Source organism: Rattus norvegicus, chromosome 8, assembly GCF_036323735.1.
Source record: "Rattus norvegicus strain BN/NHsdMcwi chromosome 8, GRCr8, whole genome shotgun sequence".
Lineage (NCBI taxonomy): Eukaryota > Metazoa > Chordata > Mammalia > Rodentia > Muridae > Rattus > Rattus norvegicus.
This window is the reverse complement of record NC_086026.1, coordinates 68713471-68731351: the sequence shown is the minus strand read 5'-3', so window position 1 is coordinate 68731351 and position 17881 is coordinate 68713471. Positions and strand designations below refer to the sequence as shown.

The 17881-nt window shown below is 37.2% G+C and overlaps 1 protein-coding gene across 3 annotated transcripts in view; it reads left to right on the top strand.

The window, feature by feature from the left end:
- Arih1 (ariadne RBR E3 ubiquitin protein ligase 1) overlaps nucleotides 1–17881 on the top strand; it is a 102450-nt gene that overhangs the window by 44297 nt on the left and 40272 nt on the right. For all 3 annotated transcript variants that reach the window (NM_001013108.3, XM_063265127.1, XM_063265128.1), the window contains one exon: nucleotides 8949–9093. In NM_001013108.3, the coding sequence (NP_001013126.2) occupies nucleotides 8949–9093 (145 nt within the window). The remainder of the gene's footprint in view (nucleotides 1–8948; nucleotides 9094–17881) is intronic.

Sequence of the window (17881 nt, the reverse complement as noted above, 5' to 3'; positions counted from 1 at the left end):
AATTGGCAGAAAAGACTAGGTAGAAGAAATGTAAGTAGCTCTTTCCACGAGAATACAGGGGATCCCGTAGTTGCAGTAATTTGGGCTCTTCCTTTCCCTAAAGGTAACAGGAATAGTTAGATGAATACTGAAACAGCTTTTTAAAAAATAGAGCATCAAAGATTTTGTAAAATAGAGTTGGATAGGAAGGCTCAAAAGAAGCTGTGAGTCTGCCAGTCTATAATACTAATTCCGAGGTAGTTTAAGAGTGGAGGGAAAATGAAATAGAAGGCCAGTGAAGTATGGGAGAATTTGATCACTGCTTGTAAACCCGAGCATTGACGTATGTCAGTGAAGTGCTTTAGCAATTCAAGCTCTAAACTTGAGTTAAGATGCTCACAAACTGTTACTACCCCTATGCCTCTAACAGCAACAAATACAGATGTGACTAGGGAAAGAAACTTAAGCTCTCACACTACTTCCTCAAATTATTATCCCCACTTGGTCTGTTTGCTTATTTACATTAGTGCTCGTGTTCATGCGCGTGCACATGATGAAGGCCAGAGGAGTTGGTTCTTAACAGCATGTGAATTCTAGGGATCAAATAAATGCAGATTGCTAGGCCTTGGTGGTAAGAGGCCTTCCTTCCTTACTGATGTCTTCTTGATGGCCCCTTCAGTTTAGTTTTCTTATTAAACCTGCCAACCAGGGACGTGACATACTTCACATAGAGACTAAATCTAGTGTGCCACTACTAGGAAAGATGAACACAGATGCTTTCAGATGTAATAAAAGTCAATTTCTGTGACTGAAATGTAAAGTAATGGCAAATAGTTTATGGCAAGATTGGACAAAACTAAAAGTAGTTGAAGGTATTAGAGGAATTAGAAGCTATCCAATAAAAGATGAAAAATATAAAAGAGGAGAGTTTCCAGATAGGTAAAATAATAGTCTATATGCAAACCTGTCTTTTCCAATGAAAAATAAATGCCTATTTAATTGATTCTGAGATATAACTTTCTTCCTCCTTCTGTTGGCTTCTCTATATCCTCCCCTTCTTTTGTTTAAAATATACCTTCCCCACACTAAGTGCTTGGACCCTCTGTTCTAGACTATGCTGACGAGGTGGAATAGAAATGGATTTTTAAAATTAATCTTTCATTCAGTGTTTTGTTGGGTGTGGGGCATGGGTTTCTTTAGACCCAGCTGGCCTTAAACTCAGTGCATGTCCCCCCCGCCAACTCTTTTTCCTGAGCTCTGGGGTTAAAGGTGTATGTCACTATTCACCTCTCTTTTTGGAGACAGGATATTGTTGTGCATCTCCTGCTTTCCAAGTGCTGGGATTATAGGCGTGAGCTAACATGGGGAGCAGTTTTTCATCATTTTTAAAGGAGATTTAAAATAAATCTTTTTAAAGATTTATTTTGATTTTGTGTGTATAGTTATTTGCTTGGATATGTATGTGTGCGTGCGTGTTGTGTGTGTGTGTGTGTGTGTGTGTGTATGCACATACATTCGTTGCCCATAGGATCCAAAAGAAGACATCCAGTTTGAAATTGGAGTTATAGAAGGTTATAGGTTGACATGTAGATGATGGGAATTAAACCCTATTCCTCTGAAGACCCAAGTGCTTCTAAACAGCTCTCTCTCAAGCCTCAGTTTTGTTTTGTTTCAGTCTATCTAAACCTTAAAAGATGGAAAATTTGACGTATATAAAAATTTCCTGTCTTCTGGTTAAAGCATGAAATTTCAGGTCCAAAGCACTTGAGATTTAAAGACATCTGGTAAAAAGAAAGTCACCCTTAAAATACATTAGGCCAAGCAAGATAGTGTGCCTGAAGACTCAGTACTCAGGAGGCAGAGGCAGGAGATTGAAGCAGACAGACACACCCCACCCCACCCCACTTTAAAAACAATTGTAATGGATGCAAAAGGCATGAAATCTTTAAAGCATCAAACTGTAAATTATTTTTGAAAGTGTACGTATATGGCATACTCTAAAGAATGGGCTTCTTAGTAGTAGCAGTAAAAGTGGTTATTAAAATAATACTTAAGTGAGATGAAGAGAAACAAACCACAGCCTGTGTTCATGGACTGTGTTCATAAATAGTGCTGTCTTAATGAACAAGCAGTGGGCCTCAGAACAAAAATTTGAAGTCTGCAGGCTTACTTTGATATTATTTTCCCCCAACAATTTGCAATAGTTTGAAAACCAGGCAAACATTTAAATGATGACAAAAAAAAGCTTTGTCATAAATCCTTGAAATAATAGTAAATTAAACATTTTGCATAAATTTCACACAGATTTTACAGAGAGCCATATGTACCGGAGGGGAATGTAAAATGGCAGGATTAAATCTCAGGTACATGTATATTAACTGTAGTACCTACTTGGACTTCCTGGTAAATTTATACCTACCTCCCGTGGCTTCTACCTTTAGCTTAGGCACTGTATTTAAGTATAGTGTCTCTTTGAGGTAACTTCCTTAATGGTATATAACTGACCTCCAGGCTTGTGTGCTTTCACCATTGTTGTGACTTGAATGTAAAATGTCCCTTATAGGCTCAGGTGCTTGTTTACATTGGGTCCCCAACTGGTTTTGGAAAGTTGTGGAACCTTGTTGGAAGAAGCAGGTCATTAGAGGTTGGTCTTGAAGCCTTAAAACTTAGTCCTACTTTTTGCTCTTATCCTTCAGCTTCTGATGTTTTCCTGTTTTTTCAGGTTTTCTTCCTATGGTAGACTTTAATTTTTCTGGAATTATAAGTTAAATGTTTCTTCCCTAAGTAGCTTTTATCAGGATATTTGATTATAACAAGAAAATAATTCAATCATTTATCACATATATTAACATACAAAATATGTATTAATTGACTGTCATCAGCAAGTTCTTAGCATTTCAAAATTTGTAGGAGTCAAAAGAATATATCTAGCAACTTACAGCAAGTATATTGCAAGCTTATAGCTCAAGTGGTAGAATGTTTGCCTGGAAAGCCAAAGACAATAGGTTTGTAGCATGGCAAACGGGAAAAAACCTGAGTTAAGAATTTTCACTGATTCTGAATGGTATTAATTTGTTGTAAGTTAAGCTGAGAGTTTTTATTTTGCACACACAGTTTGTGACTTTAATTTTTCTCTTTTTATATTTATGAGTGTTTTGCCTGTATGAATGTGCAATTTTGTACCCTGTTGTGAAGTGACCACAGAGATCAGAACAGGGTATTGGCTCCCCTGGAACTGGAGTTAGATATAAATGTGAGCTACTATATGGGTTCTAGGAATCAAATCCAGGGCCTCAGCCGTGTCTCTTTAACCACTGAGTCATCACTTCAGCCCAGTTTTGTGTCTCTTTTAAGCTTACATTGTATTCCTGTATGAAGATTGAAACTTTATTTTTGACTTATTTAAACAACCTTTTGACTGGACTAGGGGAGATACTGTATCCTGTGTTATACTAGGATTTATAGACTTACATGCATATGTATAGAAACAAGTAAGCCAAATATTCATCTTCAAAGTATCAAGTAATGAGTTATGTGTGGATCAGTGTGATAGCTCAGCAGGTGAAGGCTCTCAGGTAAAAGGCTCCTGCTGGCAAGTCTAACCCTCTAGTTTGATCTTGGATCCACATGGTGGAAGGAGAGAATTCATTGCAACAAGTTGTTTCTGGCCTCCACAAATATGTCATGGCACATTCATATGCACATACAACATAAATGAATATAAAGAAAACCTGCCTGCCTTTACTTCCCTAGCATTGGGACTATATACTTGATTTATAAGTGCTAGGGATTGAACCCAATGCTTCATGCATTACAAGCAAATACTCTACCATCTGACCTTGAGAAACATTTCCATCCCTAGAAGATAGATTCTAATATCTTCCAAAGAGCCTTTGTTGGGTCAAGAGTAGACAGACCTTATAATAAATGCACGTTAAAACAAAATCTTTTGTTAGCCTAGGAAAGGAGCCAACTTCTTGATCTGTAAGGCCCTATTCTGGATGCTTTGCTATCTATCTCTTCCTCTTACCCATATTGGCTTTGGGTCTTATGAAAAGGAGAATCCCATAAAGAACTTTGGATCTGTAAGCTCTGCCTCTGGATGTTAAGAGAGTGGAAACAGACTGAGTTTTGTAACTAAGGCCTTGGAGCTGCTTACAGGCTAGACTCCTGTGTTTCCAGAGGTATATACACTGTCATAATGTGAGTAACAGAAGAAATGAAAATCTGTGGGGCATAAGTAGTCTTGGAGAAGAGTCTGAAGGTGAAGAATCGTGGGTTATGAGAAACACTTCTAGATACTGGAAGCTGGTTTGGGGATCCAGAAGTACATTGGTCTCTAGGTATCATATTTGACCCACGCTTTGGTATATACAGCTCTGACCTCTTCATGGTACTGGTTAGGCAGGCTCCAGTGTCACAGGTGACACTGTACAGGACAGGTGACATTGGAAGCAAACAGAATCAGTAGAGAAGCTAAGTGTAATCCCAAAAGAAATGGATTATCTTCATGTCAAGTAAATTCTGTCCAAATGGCTAACAAAATATTCTCTGGGAAATTGGGCAACAAAACACTTAAATTGTGTATTTCTTTTCTTTTCTTTTTTTTTTTTTTTTTTTGTTCCTTTTCTTTTTTTCGGAGCTGGGGACCGAACCCAGGGCCTTGCGCTTCCTAGGCAAGTGCTCTACCACTGAGCTAAATCCCCAACCCCAAATTGTGTATTTCTTATAAATGAAAATTGACTTTAAAAGGGGGGTCAGGTGGATGGACCTCTCAGGCCTCCCATGCCAGGGAATATTTGTTGGTTCCTATTCATGTTCCTTCAGGTTCTCATGTGACTCAGACTTGTCTCCAACTTGATAACATAGTCAGAGATAGCCTTCAACTCCTGACCTTCCTGCCTCTATCTTCTAAGTTTTGAGTTTGCAGGAATATATCACTATACCAGGCTTTGCCTGGTGTGTGTGTGTGTGTGTGTGTGTGTGTGTGTGTGTGTGTGTGTGTGTGTGTGTACGTACATCATCATCATTAAAAATATCTCAGCGAGGACTCTAGTGATTACAGAGTACTTGTTGCTTTTTCAGAGGACCTGAGTTTAGCACCCATAACTCAAGTTAGATAGCTCACAACTATATATATATATATGTGAAACTATAACTCAAGTTTCAGGAGATCCTTTTCTCCCTTCTGGCCTCTGTAGGCACTCACAGGTTTCTCTCTCTCTCTCTCTCTCTCTCTCTCTCTCTCTCTCTCTCACACACACACACACACACACACACACACACACACACACACACACACACCTACCTTTCAAAGGGATAATGCCAGAAACTGTAAGCTCAAGCAGATTAATGGAATATACGTTTCTGCTTATGGAATAGCAAAGAAAGCTGATGCTTATTAAGAGAGAGATTTGCCTTCAGTGAGTACATTATATTTCTGGGTCTGGGGATTGTAGCTCAATAGGGAAAAAAGGTTTTTCTAGATTCTAGGGCTGTGGCAATAAAACATAGTTGTCAAGAGATATGCATTCTCGCCAACTTGTGGGTGGGTGGGTATGATTACAGTTAGTAACATGCTACAGGGTAGTGTAGAGTATCATTAGGATGTAATCTACAGGAACCTTTACCTGTCAGAGAAGGTGTAAGAAAGCGCAGGAGGTAGTATTCCCACCCTTCAGTCAATAACTAGCAATTTGAATTACAACAAATGGAATTGCAGTTTATGTAATCCAAATGTATTTTCCACATGAACAGAAACAGGTTGAAGGAAAAATCTTAACTTGTGAATAAACGAATAATCTTGGGTTGGAGAGATGGCTCTGTCATTAAGTGTTACATACTTGGTGCCTTTGGAGTGGACAGGAGTTTAATTCTTAGCACCCACATAGTGTCTCACAATCACCTATAACTCCAGGAGCTCCACAAAGTCTTGTGATCTCTGGGCATCAAGCACACATCTTAATATGTGCAGGCACATACATGTGCAGGCAAGACCCAGCTGGTCTCAAATTCAGTTGATCCGTCTGGCCCAGTGCTGTTGTTAAAGGAGTGTGCCACCACTACTTGGCTCAAAAGGTACCGTTACTCTTCCAGAGGATCAGAGTTTGATTCCCAGCCCCGAGGTTGAGTGTCTCATAACCTCCTGTAATTCCAGCTTCAGAGAGCCGCCTTTTCTGTCTGCCCAGGAGCACCGTTGGATACCACACAAAACCAGACATACTTAGAAAATAAATTGTTTTTTAAAAATTTGAACACGATTTTAAAAAGTTAAAGCATTATACAACTGGGGGAAAAATAATCCATGAGACAAAGGTTTTTTCTTAACTCTTCCTGTTTACATTCTGAACTCAAAAGTATATAGACTATTTATGAAAAGAAAGATTCAGTTTCTCTAATGGAGCAATAGAAATCTTGACAAGTTCACACTGTCAGATGGACCAAGAGTTCAACTTCGGTTTTATGTATGTGGACCATCTAAGTGCCAGTATAGGATTCATTCAGTATGTTAAAGTATGTACCTGCAAACATGGAACACCATACAGAGATGTGTTAACAAAAACCAAATACTGCTTAGTGAAGACTTTAGGGTGTTTAGAGTGGATCTGCATATGGTTCAGTTACATCTCTATGGCTGAGTATGCATGAAATGCTGTTTAGAATATTAATATAATGTGGAGAGTCCACTAATTCAATTCAATTATTGGGATAACTGAAATTGTCTTTATTAACATGGATTATTCTTTTTAGGGTGATGTTTATGGCTTTCCAAATTCATATTTAATTTTAGTCTCTTCTACTTTCTGCTTTTTATGTAGTTTGGTTTTGTGCTTTGCTAGATTTATTCTGATTATCTGAGTTATCAGAGGCAACTTTATGTGAATTAATGACACCTTTAAGTTTACCAGTTTCCTTTTATAACAAGTTGTTTGATCAATTATTTGAATATATTTTGAGAAACACAAGTGATGTAAAAGTACTTATAATGTGATGTGTTCTCAGATAAGTGGTTTTTCTATAGAAACATCTATTTCTATATTTTTAATAAGTACTAAAGAAAACTTTCATTAAGCAAAAGTTATTGGAAGTCTAGGCTAGTGAGAACACGTGCAGATAAAGGTGCATCCTGCCGAACCCCATGGCTTGAGTTAGATCTGCAAGACCCACATACAAGGTAGAATGAGTGAACTGACTCCACAAGCCCCACCCCCACCATCCCTCGCCCCAACTAACATGTAATTTAAGGAATTTTTAAAATACTTGAAATCTTGGTTGAGGAGATGGGCTCAGTGGACAAAATGCCAGGCAAGCATGATGAATTCAGATCCCCAGAAACCCACATATAACAAACAAAAAGTTGGCTGTGATGACACATACCTTCAAGCATAGTACAGGCAGTGATAGGTGTGTCCCTGAAGTTTGCTGTCGTGTCAGTATAGCTGAAATGGGGTACACTCCAGGTTCAGTAAGAGATTGTGTTCCAAAAAGTAAGGCAGAAAGCAAAAGATAACCACAATTGTTCTCTGGCCTACACACACACACACACACACACACACACACACACACACACACACACACACACACTCACTCACTCAGTGGCATGTGTATCAACACAAACAGAGGGTGGAAATGTGGAAACCTGGGAACAATAAATATACCTATAGCCTGTCAATAGACTTAGACAGGAAGATAAAAATGGTCCCAGTTCTCGTCCTGTTCCTGTTTACTGTTCGTTTTTCAAACTTGCTCAAGTTGTCATTAAAATGTAGGAATTCTTCTGGAATTTATTTTACTATTAAAAGAGTTGTGATTCTTTTAATTGAGATCCTTGTATGTATATAAAGAGCATAACTATTTAAAACCTTGGATAAAGCTAAAATACAATTGCACATATTCTTTATTAAGAATAAATACGAGGGGCTGGAGAGATGGCTCAGAGGTTAAGAGCACTGACTGCTCTTTCAAAGGTCCTGAGTTCAAATCCCAGCAACCACATGGTAGCTCACGACCATCTGTAATGAGATCTGATGCCCTCTTCTGGTGTGTCAGAAGACAGTGACATTGTACTTATATATAATAAATAAAGAAATCTTTAAAATAAGTAAATGGTTGAATTGATTTACAAATTGAAAATTGTTACTTTCTTCTTGTTTTCCCTTTGAAATACTTAGATATTTTAGGCTGGTATTTTAGGGGTACATGCCACCACTTGGAAGACAGAAGCAAGAGGAGCTCTGTGAGTTCCAGGACAGTCACAAGCACGTACTGAGGCTCTATCTTTAAAAAAATAAAACAGAACTGATGTTTCCAGGCTTGGGTGCAACTGGACGGACAGTGACTGTTTGTCATTTGGGAAACATTTTTCTTGGCATTTACCATTGTTATGAAATAGTTCACCATTTGCTGTATAGATAGCACTAGGTACACTGTTTCCTGATAACATTATGGTTCAATTGTGTTACATCCAGGTATGCATATGGGCATATAATTTATTTGATGTAAATTAAAGAAACAATTTAAAGGAATATGTAGAAACAAGTTCATTGTATACAAGAGATATAGTCATTTATAATAAGGTAGTTTGATTAAAATGAGTATGAAATTGTATCTATAATAAAATATAGCCTAGTATTAAAATAGATTATTCTTCTCAGGCAGCTAACTGTAGTTGTAGCACAGCTTTTATCCTAAAGTTTTAGTCACAGTTGTGTTTAATACTAATTGCTTACCTTCCACTTTGCATATTTAAAAACAGTTTGAAAATGAAGAATAGTCAAAAGTGACCCTCCGTGCACGTACCCTCTGTCTGCTGTCCTTTAACCATGCCCCACTTTCTCTCTTGACCACGATAGGTTTGACCTTTGTTTTTTAGTTTAGTGAATTACTTTTCCTTACAGAAAGTCTTGTTTCTTGAGAGCTCTAACTGTGCTATTTGCTGGGCTCTCATCCTTTCTGTTTAAATAATGCAGGTACTTTGATGGAAACCTGGAGAAGCTCTTTGCTGAGTGTCATGTAATTAATCCAAGTAAAAAGTCTCGAACTCGCCAGATGAATACAAGGTCATCAGCACAGGATATGCCTTGTCAGATCTGCTACTTGAATTACCCTAACTCGGTGAGTACCTGGTAGTTTAAGGCTAGCACTGTGTAAGAGGGTAATTACACAAAGGACAGTTTGGAAACCTGGGAACAATAAATACACCTATTACCTGTCAATACATTTAGAATAAGGAAAGGAAGGAAAAGGTCCTATTTTTCTTCTGTTCCCATTTCCTGTTTGTTTTTTAAACTTGTCCAAGTTGTCATTAAAATGCTGTAATCTTTCTGGAGTTTATTTTACTACCATTTGGAGAACTGTGTAATAGAGGTAAAAATAGATTTAAAAGTTTAACTTATTCTCAAATTTTCAAAATAGAAATTTTTAGGGTACTTTCAAGACTTCATATTTTTTATTAATATCTATTCTGACATAGATTCTTAAAACATGGCAAGTGGGGGCAGAATTAAAATAGGATAGAAGCAAATAATAGAGGTTTCTTTTAAAAAAAAGTAAGTTTTATTGAGTTACACTGGTATACTTCTGCTACATTTAGTGCACTTAGTAAATAAGCTTTAGGGTTAAATGAAGTCTTCGTAGGAAAACATTACCTTATTGGTAACCATGGGAAAATTCTATTTGTGGCAGAAAGATGTTCAATTGATTAGAATGAAGATATTTTTATGGCTCTACCTTAATTACAACATTTTGCTGATGGTTTATGTTTGACTGTTGAGGATTTCTCATTGTTAGTCTTAGACTTTTAGATAAGTATCTAAAGGAGTTCATTTGTAAGGTGCCAACTTGGTCAAATGATCAGTTTTTCTTTTCTGTCTTAAAGTTGTTGTTGTTGTTGTTGTTGTTGTTGTTGTTGTTGGGTTTTGTTTTGTTTTTTTCTCTTTTTTCGTAAAGTTAGAGAAAAAGAACGATCAGGGAAAGTGCAGAACTTTCTGAGTTCTCATGTCCTCGCTGTGGTTCTTAACTGAGTGTTTTCTCTTGGAACTGACTCATTAGTTTTACTTGGTTTGAAGTTTTATTTTTCAAATGAGTTGAGTTTGGACATCCTTCATTTCTTTATGGCCTGGGAGATATATCATTTGCTTCCTTATATCATAATGTATTTTTTTATACAATCGCTGGAACTTTGAAATACATTAAACTCGGGTTTTAACATTGTTTTATCTTGCATAGATTGTTTGTTTATGCCAGTTAATGATTTTTTACCATTGGCTGGAGAGATGGCTCAGCGGTTAAGAGCACTGACTGTTCTTCCATAGATCCTGAGTTCAAATCCCAGCAACCACATGGTGGCTCAGAACCATCTATAATGGAATCTGAGGCCCTCTTCTGGTGTGTCTGAAGACAATGACAGTGTACTCACATTAAAAAATATAAATAGATAAATAAATAAGAGTAAATCTTAAAAAAAATTTTTGCCCTGCCTACAGTTTCAAAGGTGTCTGTGAGGTAGTACTAAGATTTAAATAATTTATTTCAGTTTATAAGTACTTTTCTTTTGCCCTTTCCTTTGCTTTCAGTATAGCCACTGTCTCCTTTATTCAAATCTTTAATATTAGAGTACTGGAGCTAGTTAATAGAATTATGAGTTACATTTTCAGTGCCCTCGGTATTTCCCAAGATTCTTACGAAAAACATGAAAATCAGGACCAGACATTTGTAGTATATATTTTGGCTTTGTATATTGCTGATGATGGAAAACTTAAGTCATTAACATTGCAGGAACAGTTCTAAATTTTAAAGACATAATGGAAAATAAGCATATAGTTTGCCTTGAATGATAGGCAATCTGAGAATAAATAAATGATAGCATAGAAACATGTTGAAGGAACCTGTGTATTTACTTCTAGTAAGTGTTACATTTACTTATTTACTCTATATGTGAGTGGGCATGTATGGAGGAGAGTCAGATGACAGCTTGTTGGAATTGGTTCTCACCTTCCCTCATGTGGGTTCTGAAGATTAAATTCAGGCTGTCAGGCTTGGCAGCAAGTGCCTTTATCTCTGTGCTGTCTCCTCAGCTTGCTTTTCGTTTTGCTCTGACCACATACCTTCATGGCATATGAACTTATTTTTGCTTATGCTTAGAGGACACAGTCCATCATAGCAGGGACGGCACAGTTGTGGGAATGGAATGTTAAATATTTGATTGTCTCTACAGTCAGGAAGCAGACAGTGCTGGCTTTCTCCTTTCCACGTTTTATTCCTTTTGAGTCTCCATACAGAGAATAAGAGTTCCATCTGCTTCAGGGTGGGTTTTTTTCCATGGTTGATTTCCTTTGGAGTCTTCTTCATAAGCAAACCTTAGGGGTGTTTTTCTCCTGGAGACAGAAACTAAATAGGTTGAAAATGAATGTTAAGACTCTATGAAGTTGACACCACATGGCCAAAGTGCGAACAACATTGGTTCACTTTCTGTTGCTGTGACAAAATACCTGAGATAATCAGCCCGAGGAGAGACAATTGATTTGTCTCATGGTTTCCAAGGCTTCAGGTTTTGATCTTCTTTTCCTTAGGTCTGTGGGGAGAACAGACTTCATGATGCAATCCGTGGTTCAATAAAGCAGCTTGGGAAAGTGGAGCAGAAAGGGAGAGGAAAAGGCAGGAGATCCAGCTTTTCTTTTCAGAGGGGCATTCTGTATTTACAGTTAATATGACTAAAATTCCAAATAATTCTTACTCCTAAAGGTTCTACAACTTCCAGTAACCTCATGAACTGTGGTTTTAAGTCTTCAATATACCGGCTTCAGGGGACAACCCACAACAGGACACAGTTCATTTATGGATTCATAGGAATTGATAACAGAGGGTGTGATAAACAAGACAGGAAAATGTAGCAGAAACCAAAGAAAGAGTAAACAAAGTAAGAGTGCTATTGACCTAAGAAAAGAAAGTCAACTTGAAGTTAAGGAGTTCATTAGTAATCTCCGAGAGTTAAAGTTGTCTGATTAAAGAGCTATGAGTGGAAACTACTAATGTTAGTGGACAATATAACACAACACAATTAGTTATTTTCTCATCATTTCAAGGTCAACTACTCAGATGATTGGTTTTGATCAGTTTTAGCAGTGTCACGTGAATTCCTTTATGGGATTTTATTAATGTTTTGTCATTTCTTTAAGAAACATGTTTATTTGTACTGCTCTGTAAAACATTAATAATTTATTTACGTAAATGTACCTTTATTTTCCTAGAAAGCAGTTTTACCTTTATACAGTAGACATATGAATAGAGGCTTTTAAATAACTTGTGTGAGAGTGGGGTGTGTGTGTGTGTGTGTGTGTGTGTGTGTGTGTGTGTGTGTGTGTGTACCCTTTTTGAAGGGTGGGGGTCGTTTTGTTATTTTCAATAAGGTAGTATCATGTTGTCTAGGTTGGCCTGAATCTTATGATGATCTTCTGTTTCAGTTACATTACAGGCACATATTAACACACTTGGGCTACATAAATGTTTCTAACATCTTACATAGTACTTTGGAATTAATTGCGAGAGAAGGTCTCACTTTGATTTACTAAGATTTTAGATTGAGCGCTAGGTAAATTCATAGAGTCACTACTTTTATTGCACCTTAACAGTGCTTTTTTATTTTGAATCAAAATAGCTTAAAAAGTAGGTAACGATCATGTGACCCTACAAAATGCTGTGACTACTACACTTTGGATGTGTTGGTCCTCACTTTTAATCACAATTTTTGGGAGGCAGAGGCAGGGAGATCTCTGAATTTGAGGCCAGCCTGGGCTACAGAGTTTTAGGACTACACAGAGAAACCCAGTCTTGAAAAACAAAAACAAACAAACAAAAAAAAAAAACCAAAAAACAACAAACAAAAAACCAAGGACAGAGTCCCATCTCCATGTTAAAAATTCCACATAGAATCTTAGTGCACCAACACTACTTGGAAGAATCTTGTCTAGGCCTAATCTTATTTTACTGTTTTTTTTTTTTTTTTTTTTTTTTTTTTTTGGTTCTTTTTTCCGGAGCTGGGGACCGAACCCAGGGCCTTGCGCTTCCCAGGCAAGCGCTCTACCACTGAGCTAAATCCCCAACCCCCTTATTTTACTTTTAAAGAAGTTGTTTTGTTTTAAATGATGTATATGGTGGAACAGGTTGTGCATGTATGTGTGACCCATACAGGTCAGAAGGGTCAGATTCTGTGGAGCCTGGAGATGTAGACAGTTGCGAGCTGCTGCTTGACCTGTGCTGAAAAATGAACCCAGGTCCTTTGCCAAGCAGTATGTGCTCTTCATCTCTTTTTAACCTATTTAGTTTATTAAGCTCTTGAGAGAACTAATGTCTCAATTATTCTGTTTTTACAAGCAGAACTGCTTTAATTTTGGAGATTATATTTCTGATGGAGGAAAGATGAAAATTTTAAAAATATATATATTTATCTGATCATGGTTTATTCTCTCCAAAAAGATGATTCTTACTGAACTTTAATAATATGCTATTAGAAAAAAGACCTTTAAGTCATTGGGAGTGGGGTTACATGGGATAACCCAGTGAAAACTGAGCAAATTATGGGAGGAAAATGCCTGAGGAAAGAAACAGACTGAATAGGTATCTCCTACTCCTCCCCACCCCCTACATGCACAAAGTTGAAACTTTTACTATTTTTAAAAATGAATTAAAACTATTCAAGTGGTTATGTGTGTGGATCTTGGAGGATTTATGAGGAAGAATTAGGGCAAATATGATTTTTTAAAATTATATAATATATTTTCAAAGAACAGCCGAGCATGGAGGTGAACACCTAGAGTTAGAGGCAGGCAAATCTATGTGAGTTTTCTGCCACCCTGGTCTCCAGAGAAATCTGTGTAGAAAAATAAACAACCAAAAACAAAGAATTTTAAAAAGTATATTTTAGAACCTAAATAATTTGTTTTTCAGATATTGCATTGGTAAAAGCTCTGACGAAATGGGTGTGAGAAACTGGGTGTGCTGCCACTTGTGACTAGAGGACCTGATAATAACTTTCAATTTGTACTTATATCCCTGTCATCTTCTATGTATTTCTTCTTTATTATGTCATGTCTCTACAAAATGTATTAGTCAATGTGACAGTGGTATGAAAAGTGCATTAATAGTGAACTCTTTTTTTTTTTTTTTTTTTTTTTTGTTCTTTTTTTCGGAGCTGGGGACCGAACCCAGGGCCTTGAGCTTCCTAGGCAAGCGCTCTACCACTGAGCTAAATCCCCAACCCCAATAGTGAACTCTTGAAGAAATTGAAGTTTTAAAGTGGTAAACCATAGGACCAGAACACTTGTTCTGTTCTTCCTGGAGTGTATGTAGCCAAGTTCAGTTCTCAGCACCACATTACACAGCCACCAAGCAAGCTGCAGGGAGATTTTAGTAACACTGGTTTCCTTGACTACCTACACATATATGTGCCTATTCTCCATCCCTTCACATACACACGGAATTAAACAATAGACACAGCTTTGAAGAACAGACAAAGGATAAATTAGTGTGTCATTATGGAGTCACTGCAGAGTTTAAAAACCCAAACAATGAAAGTAACAAAATATAAAAGAGAGCATGAGACTCTCTTCCGTATGTACACATTAGGTTATCTTTGCATGTATGTACCAAAATTGAAGACAGACGGTGTTTCTGAGTAAATGAGGCAGAATAGGGCACAAGCAAGGTTATTTCCACATAAATGCACACTGCAAAGGCATTTGCTCTCCTCTGTTCAGATCACACTGTCTCACAGTGTTGCTCAGGTTGAAGGGCAGTAACTACTCACACTTTCCACACCACTTCTGGTGCTTAGCAGGCACCTGGTAGGGCTCCATAGCTGAAGCCCCTTTTATGTTGAAATAGTTTGTTTGCCTCCGTCTCCCAAACATCTGGAGGTACAGGCACATGCCACTGTAAACACATTAACATTGCTTGAAAGCTCTCACATCCATGTCAACACAGCTTTACCAATCTAGCATGATAAATGAATTACTTGATTCGGTTTTTAAAATAGAATCCTCAAAGAATTTTTTACAGTGCATTTTAATGTATTGTTTAAAATATCCTAAATTTTTGTATTACTCAATATTAGTCATAACTATTGTAAGGTTGGTTTTGTTTTCTTGTATTTATTTTATAGTGCTAGGGAATCTAACTTAAACATCAGACAAATTAGATAAAAACTGCCTCTGAGTCATTGTCAGGTAAAAGCAAAATAAGTTAACCATTTATTTGAGTCTTAAGCCTTATAAATACACTATACTTCGTTTAAACATTGTCTTTACAATTACTTTTTCTAAACATTGTAGGCGAGGATTAAAATACAATCTATTATTAATCTTTCTTTGTTCTGAGGCCATGTCTTAAACTGTTTGTCTCAGGCTGTCCCTAATCTCTTTGGTTCTCTTTCCTTAAGCCTCATAGTGCTGGAATCATAGGCATACATTTCTATGCCTGACTTTCTATTGTCCTTAACTATTTATTTTATAGTTATGGTAATTAATCTTAGGGTCTCATGCTTGCAGGCAAGGGCTTGAACACTGAGCTGTATTCCATGTATTCAAGACTGGTCCTAAATTCTTCATCCTCCTGCATTTACCTCTGAGTTCTAGATTATAGACAGATTAAAGACACTATACTTGGTTTTGCAATAAGTATCTTGATTTAATACAAGTTTATTAATCATTATTAATTGCTTTTCTCAAGACAAGAGTTTCACTATATAGCCCTGCCCGTACAAAACTTTAGTTTTGGTTATTTTTTGTTTGTTTGTTTGTTTTTGTTTTTTCCTTCGCGGAGCTGAGGAACGAACCCAGGGCCTTGCGCTTGCTAGGCAAGTGCTCTACCATTGAGCTAAATCCCCAACCCCGAAAATTTTAGTTTTTAAGTCACTACATTTTACAGAATTCCATGAAGTCCTGTATGTATTTGAAAAACATTCAGAAATATAGGTTTGTTAAGTTTAGTGCTTTTGTAATTATCTTAGCATACTATTTAATATGGCTTTTGCTATATTCATATTTTTCCATGATCGTAATTTTTAAATTTTAAGTATTTTTTATATAACCTCTTCCCCACAAAACCCAACAAGCCCATACCTTTTGATATTCACTTCTCCTTTCCCCACAAATCTACAGCCCTAGACAAACATCTTTTCTTTTTCTAAAGACTTGTCTGTTTTGTACCTTTCATCTAAATTGTGTGAGATCTTTTGTTGGCTATTTTCATTTAGCATGTTTTCAGGGTTTATTCATGTTGTAACATATATCAGAACTTTATTCCTTTTTGTTACTAAATATTCTATTATATAGCTGTTTCACATTTATCTGTTCATGAATGTCTTAAGTTGTTTCTTTATTTTGGCTATTATGCATGATGTAACTATCAATACTGTGTACAAATTTTTATAGGGATGCATATTTTTTAATTCTATTCAGTAATATACTGTGGGAGAATAGTGGGTGGGTCATATGGTGTGTTTTGAATAAGAGTGGTTTGCCAGGTATGCATCTGCCTCTCTGTAAGCTGCTCAAGGGAGGCAGAACACAGTCCGTGATAGATAGGGGTCCCAGCTAGTGGTTTTCTGGGCAAGAAACGGGATCTGGGACAGATACTGTGGTTCTCAATCTCCTGTGTACCCAGACGCTGGCGACCATATGGGGATTTGAGAATGGGGCAGCTGCTCAGTGATTACCCTGTGGGCCAGACAGAAGTTGATGGGTGGGTGAGTCCAGGACAAGTTGGAATCCAGTTTGGTTTGGTTCTGAGTAAGTGTCAAGAGTACAGAGGCCATCTCTGAAAGAGAAAAGGCCATCTCATGGAAAATTAGGCAGGTCTCTTTACAACCACGCCCCCCATCCCTCATCCTTGATGAAGGAGACAGTTCTTACTTGTCCAAACTGTTTTGTTTCATGGTGGATGTGAGTGGATATGTCTTACTCTTGGGGCAATAAGGAGTGGCCAGGAAGAAAAGCTCATTGGCTAAATACCTGAGATCTATCGACATACCTCATTAGCATGGAGAACTCTAGGGTTTGTTGTTGTTGTTTGTTTTTATGTTTGAGTTATTTTTTTTTGTTTTGTTTTTTTTCTATGTGACCATTTGTCATAGTCCCTCTCAGTGGGCTGTCATGATTACATGTTCTAGGACAGGTAAAGCTTGGTAAGGAGCTGATTCCCCAGGGATTTTGTACCTGCTTCAACTGTACTAGTTCTTCTGTCTGGTAGCACAGTCCACTTGCCCCACAGTGATTCTCACAGGCTCATATATTTGAATGCTTAGTACCAGGTTGGTGGAACTGTTTGGGAAGGATTAGGAGATAGTGCGTCACTGGGATTGGTTGTCGTTGATGTTTCAAAAACCTGTAGACTTTCTAGTTAGGTGTTTCTGTCTTGTGATAGTGGATCAGATGCAAACCTTCATGCTGCCATGCTTTCTGCTATGATGGTTATAGGCTCTAACCTGAAACCATGAGCTCCAAATTAAACATTCTGTTATACCTCACCTTGTCATGGTTTTGTCACAGCGTAGAAAAGTAACCAAGGCAGAAATTATGACAACTGCATTTAGTATTTTGAGATAGTTGTTGCCTGGTTGTTTTCCAGAGATTTTCATGAAGCAGTATATTGGAATAGGCTTCCAATTTGTCCATCTCCATACTTGGTAATATCTGTTTTTTTAATTATAGCTCTCCTAGTGAGTGTGATATGGTATCTCATTGTGGTTTGATTTGCATTTCCATAGTAGGTAACAAAATTGAACATTACCATTTTGTGTTCAGTAGTATGTTTTTCATACATTTGTATATATTTAACTCAGACTTGTTATTGTTTACCTCTAAAATTTGTAAAGATTAACCACAGATACATTCCTGTTAATTAGATA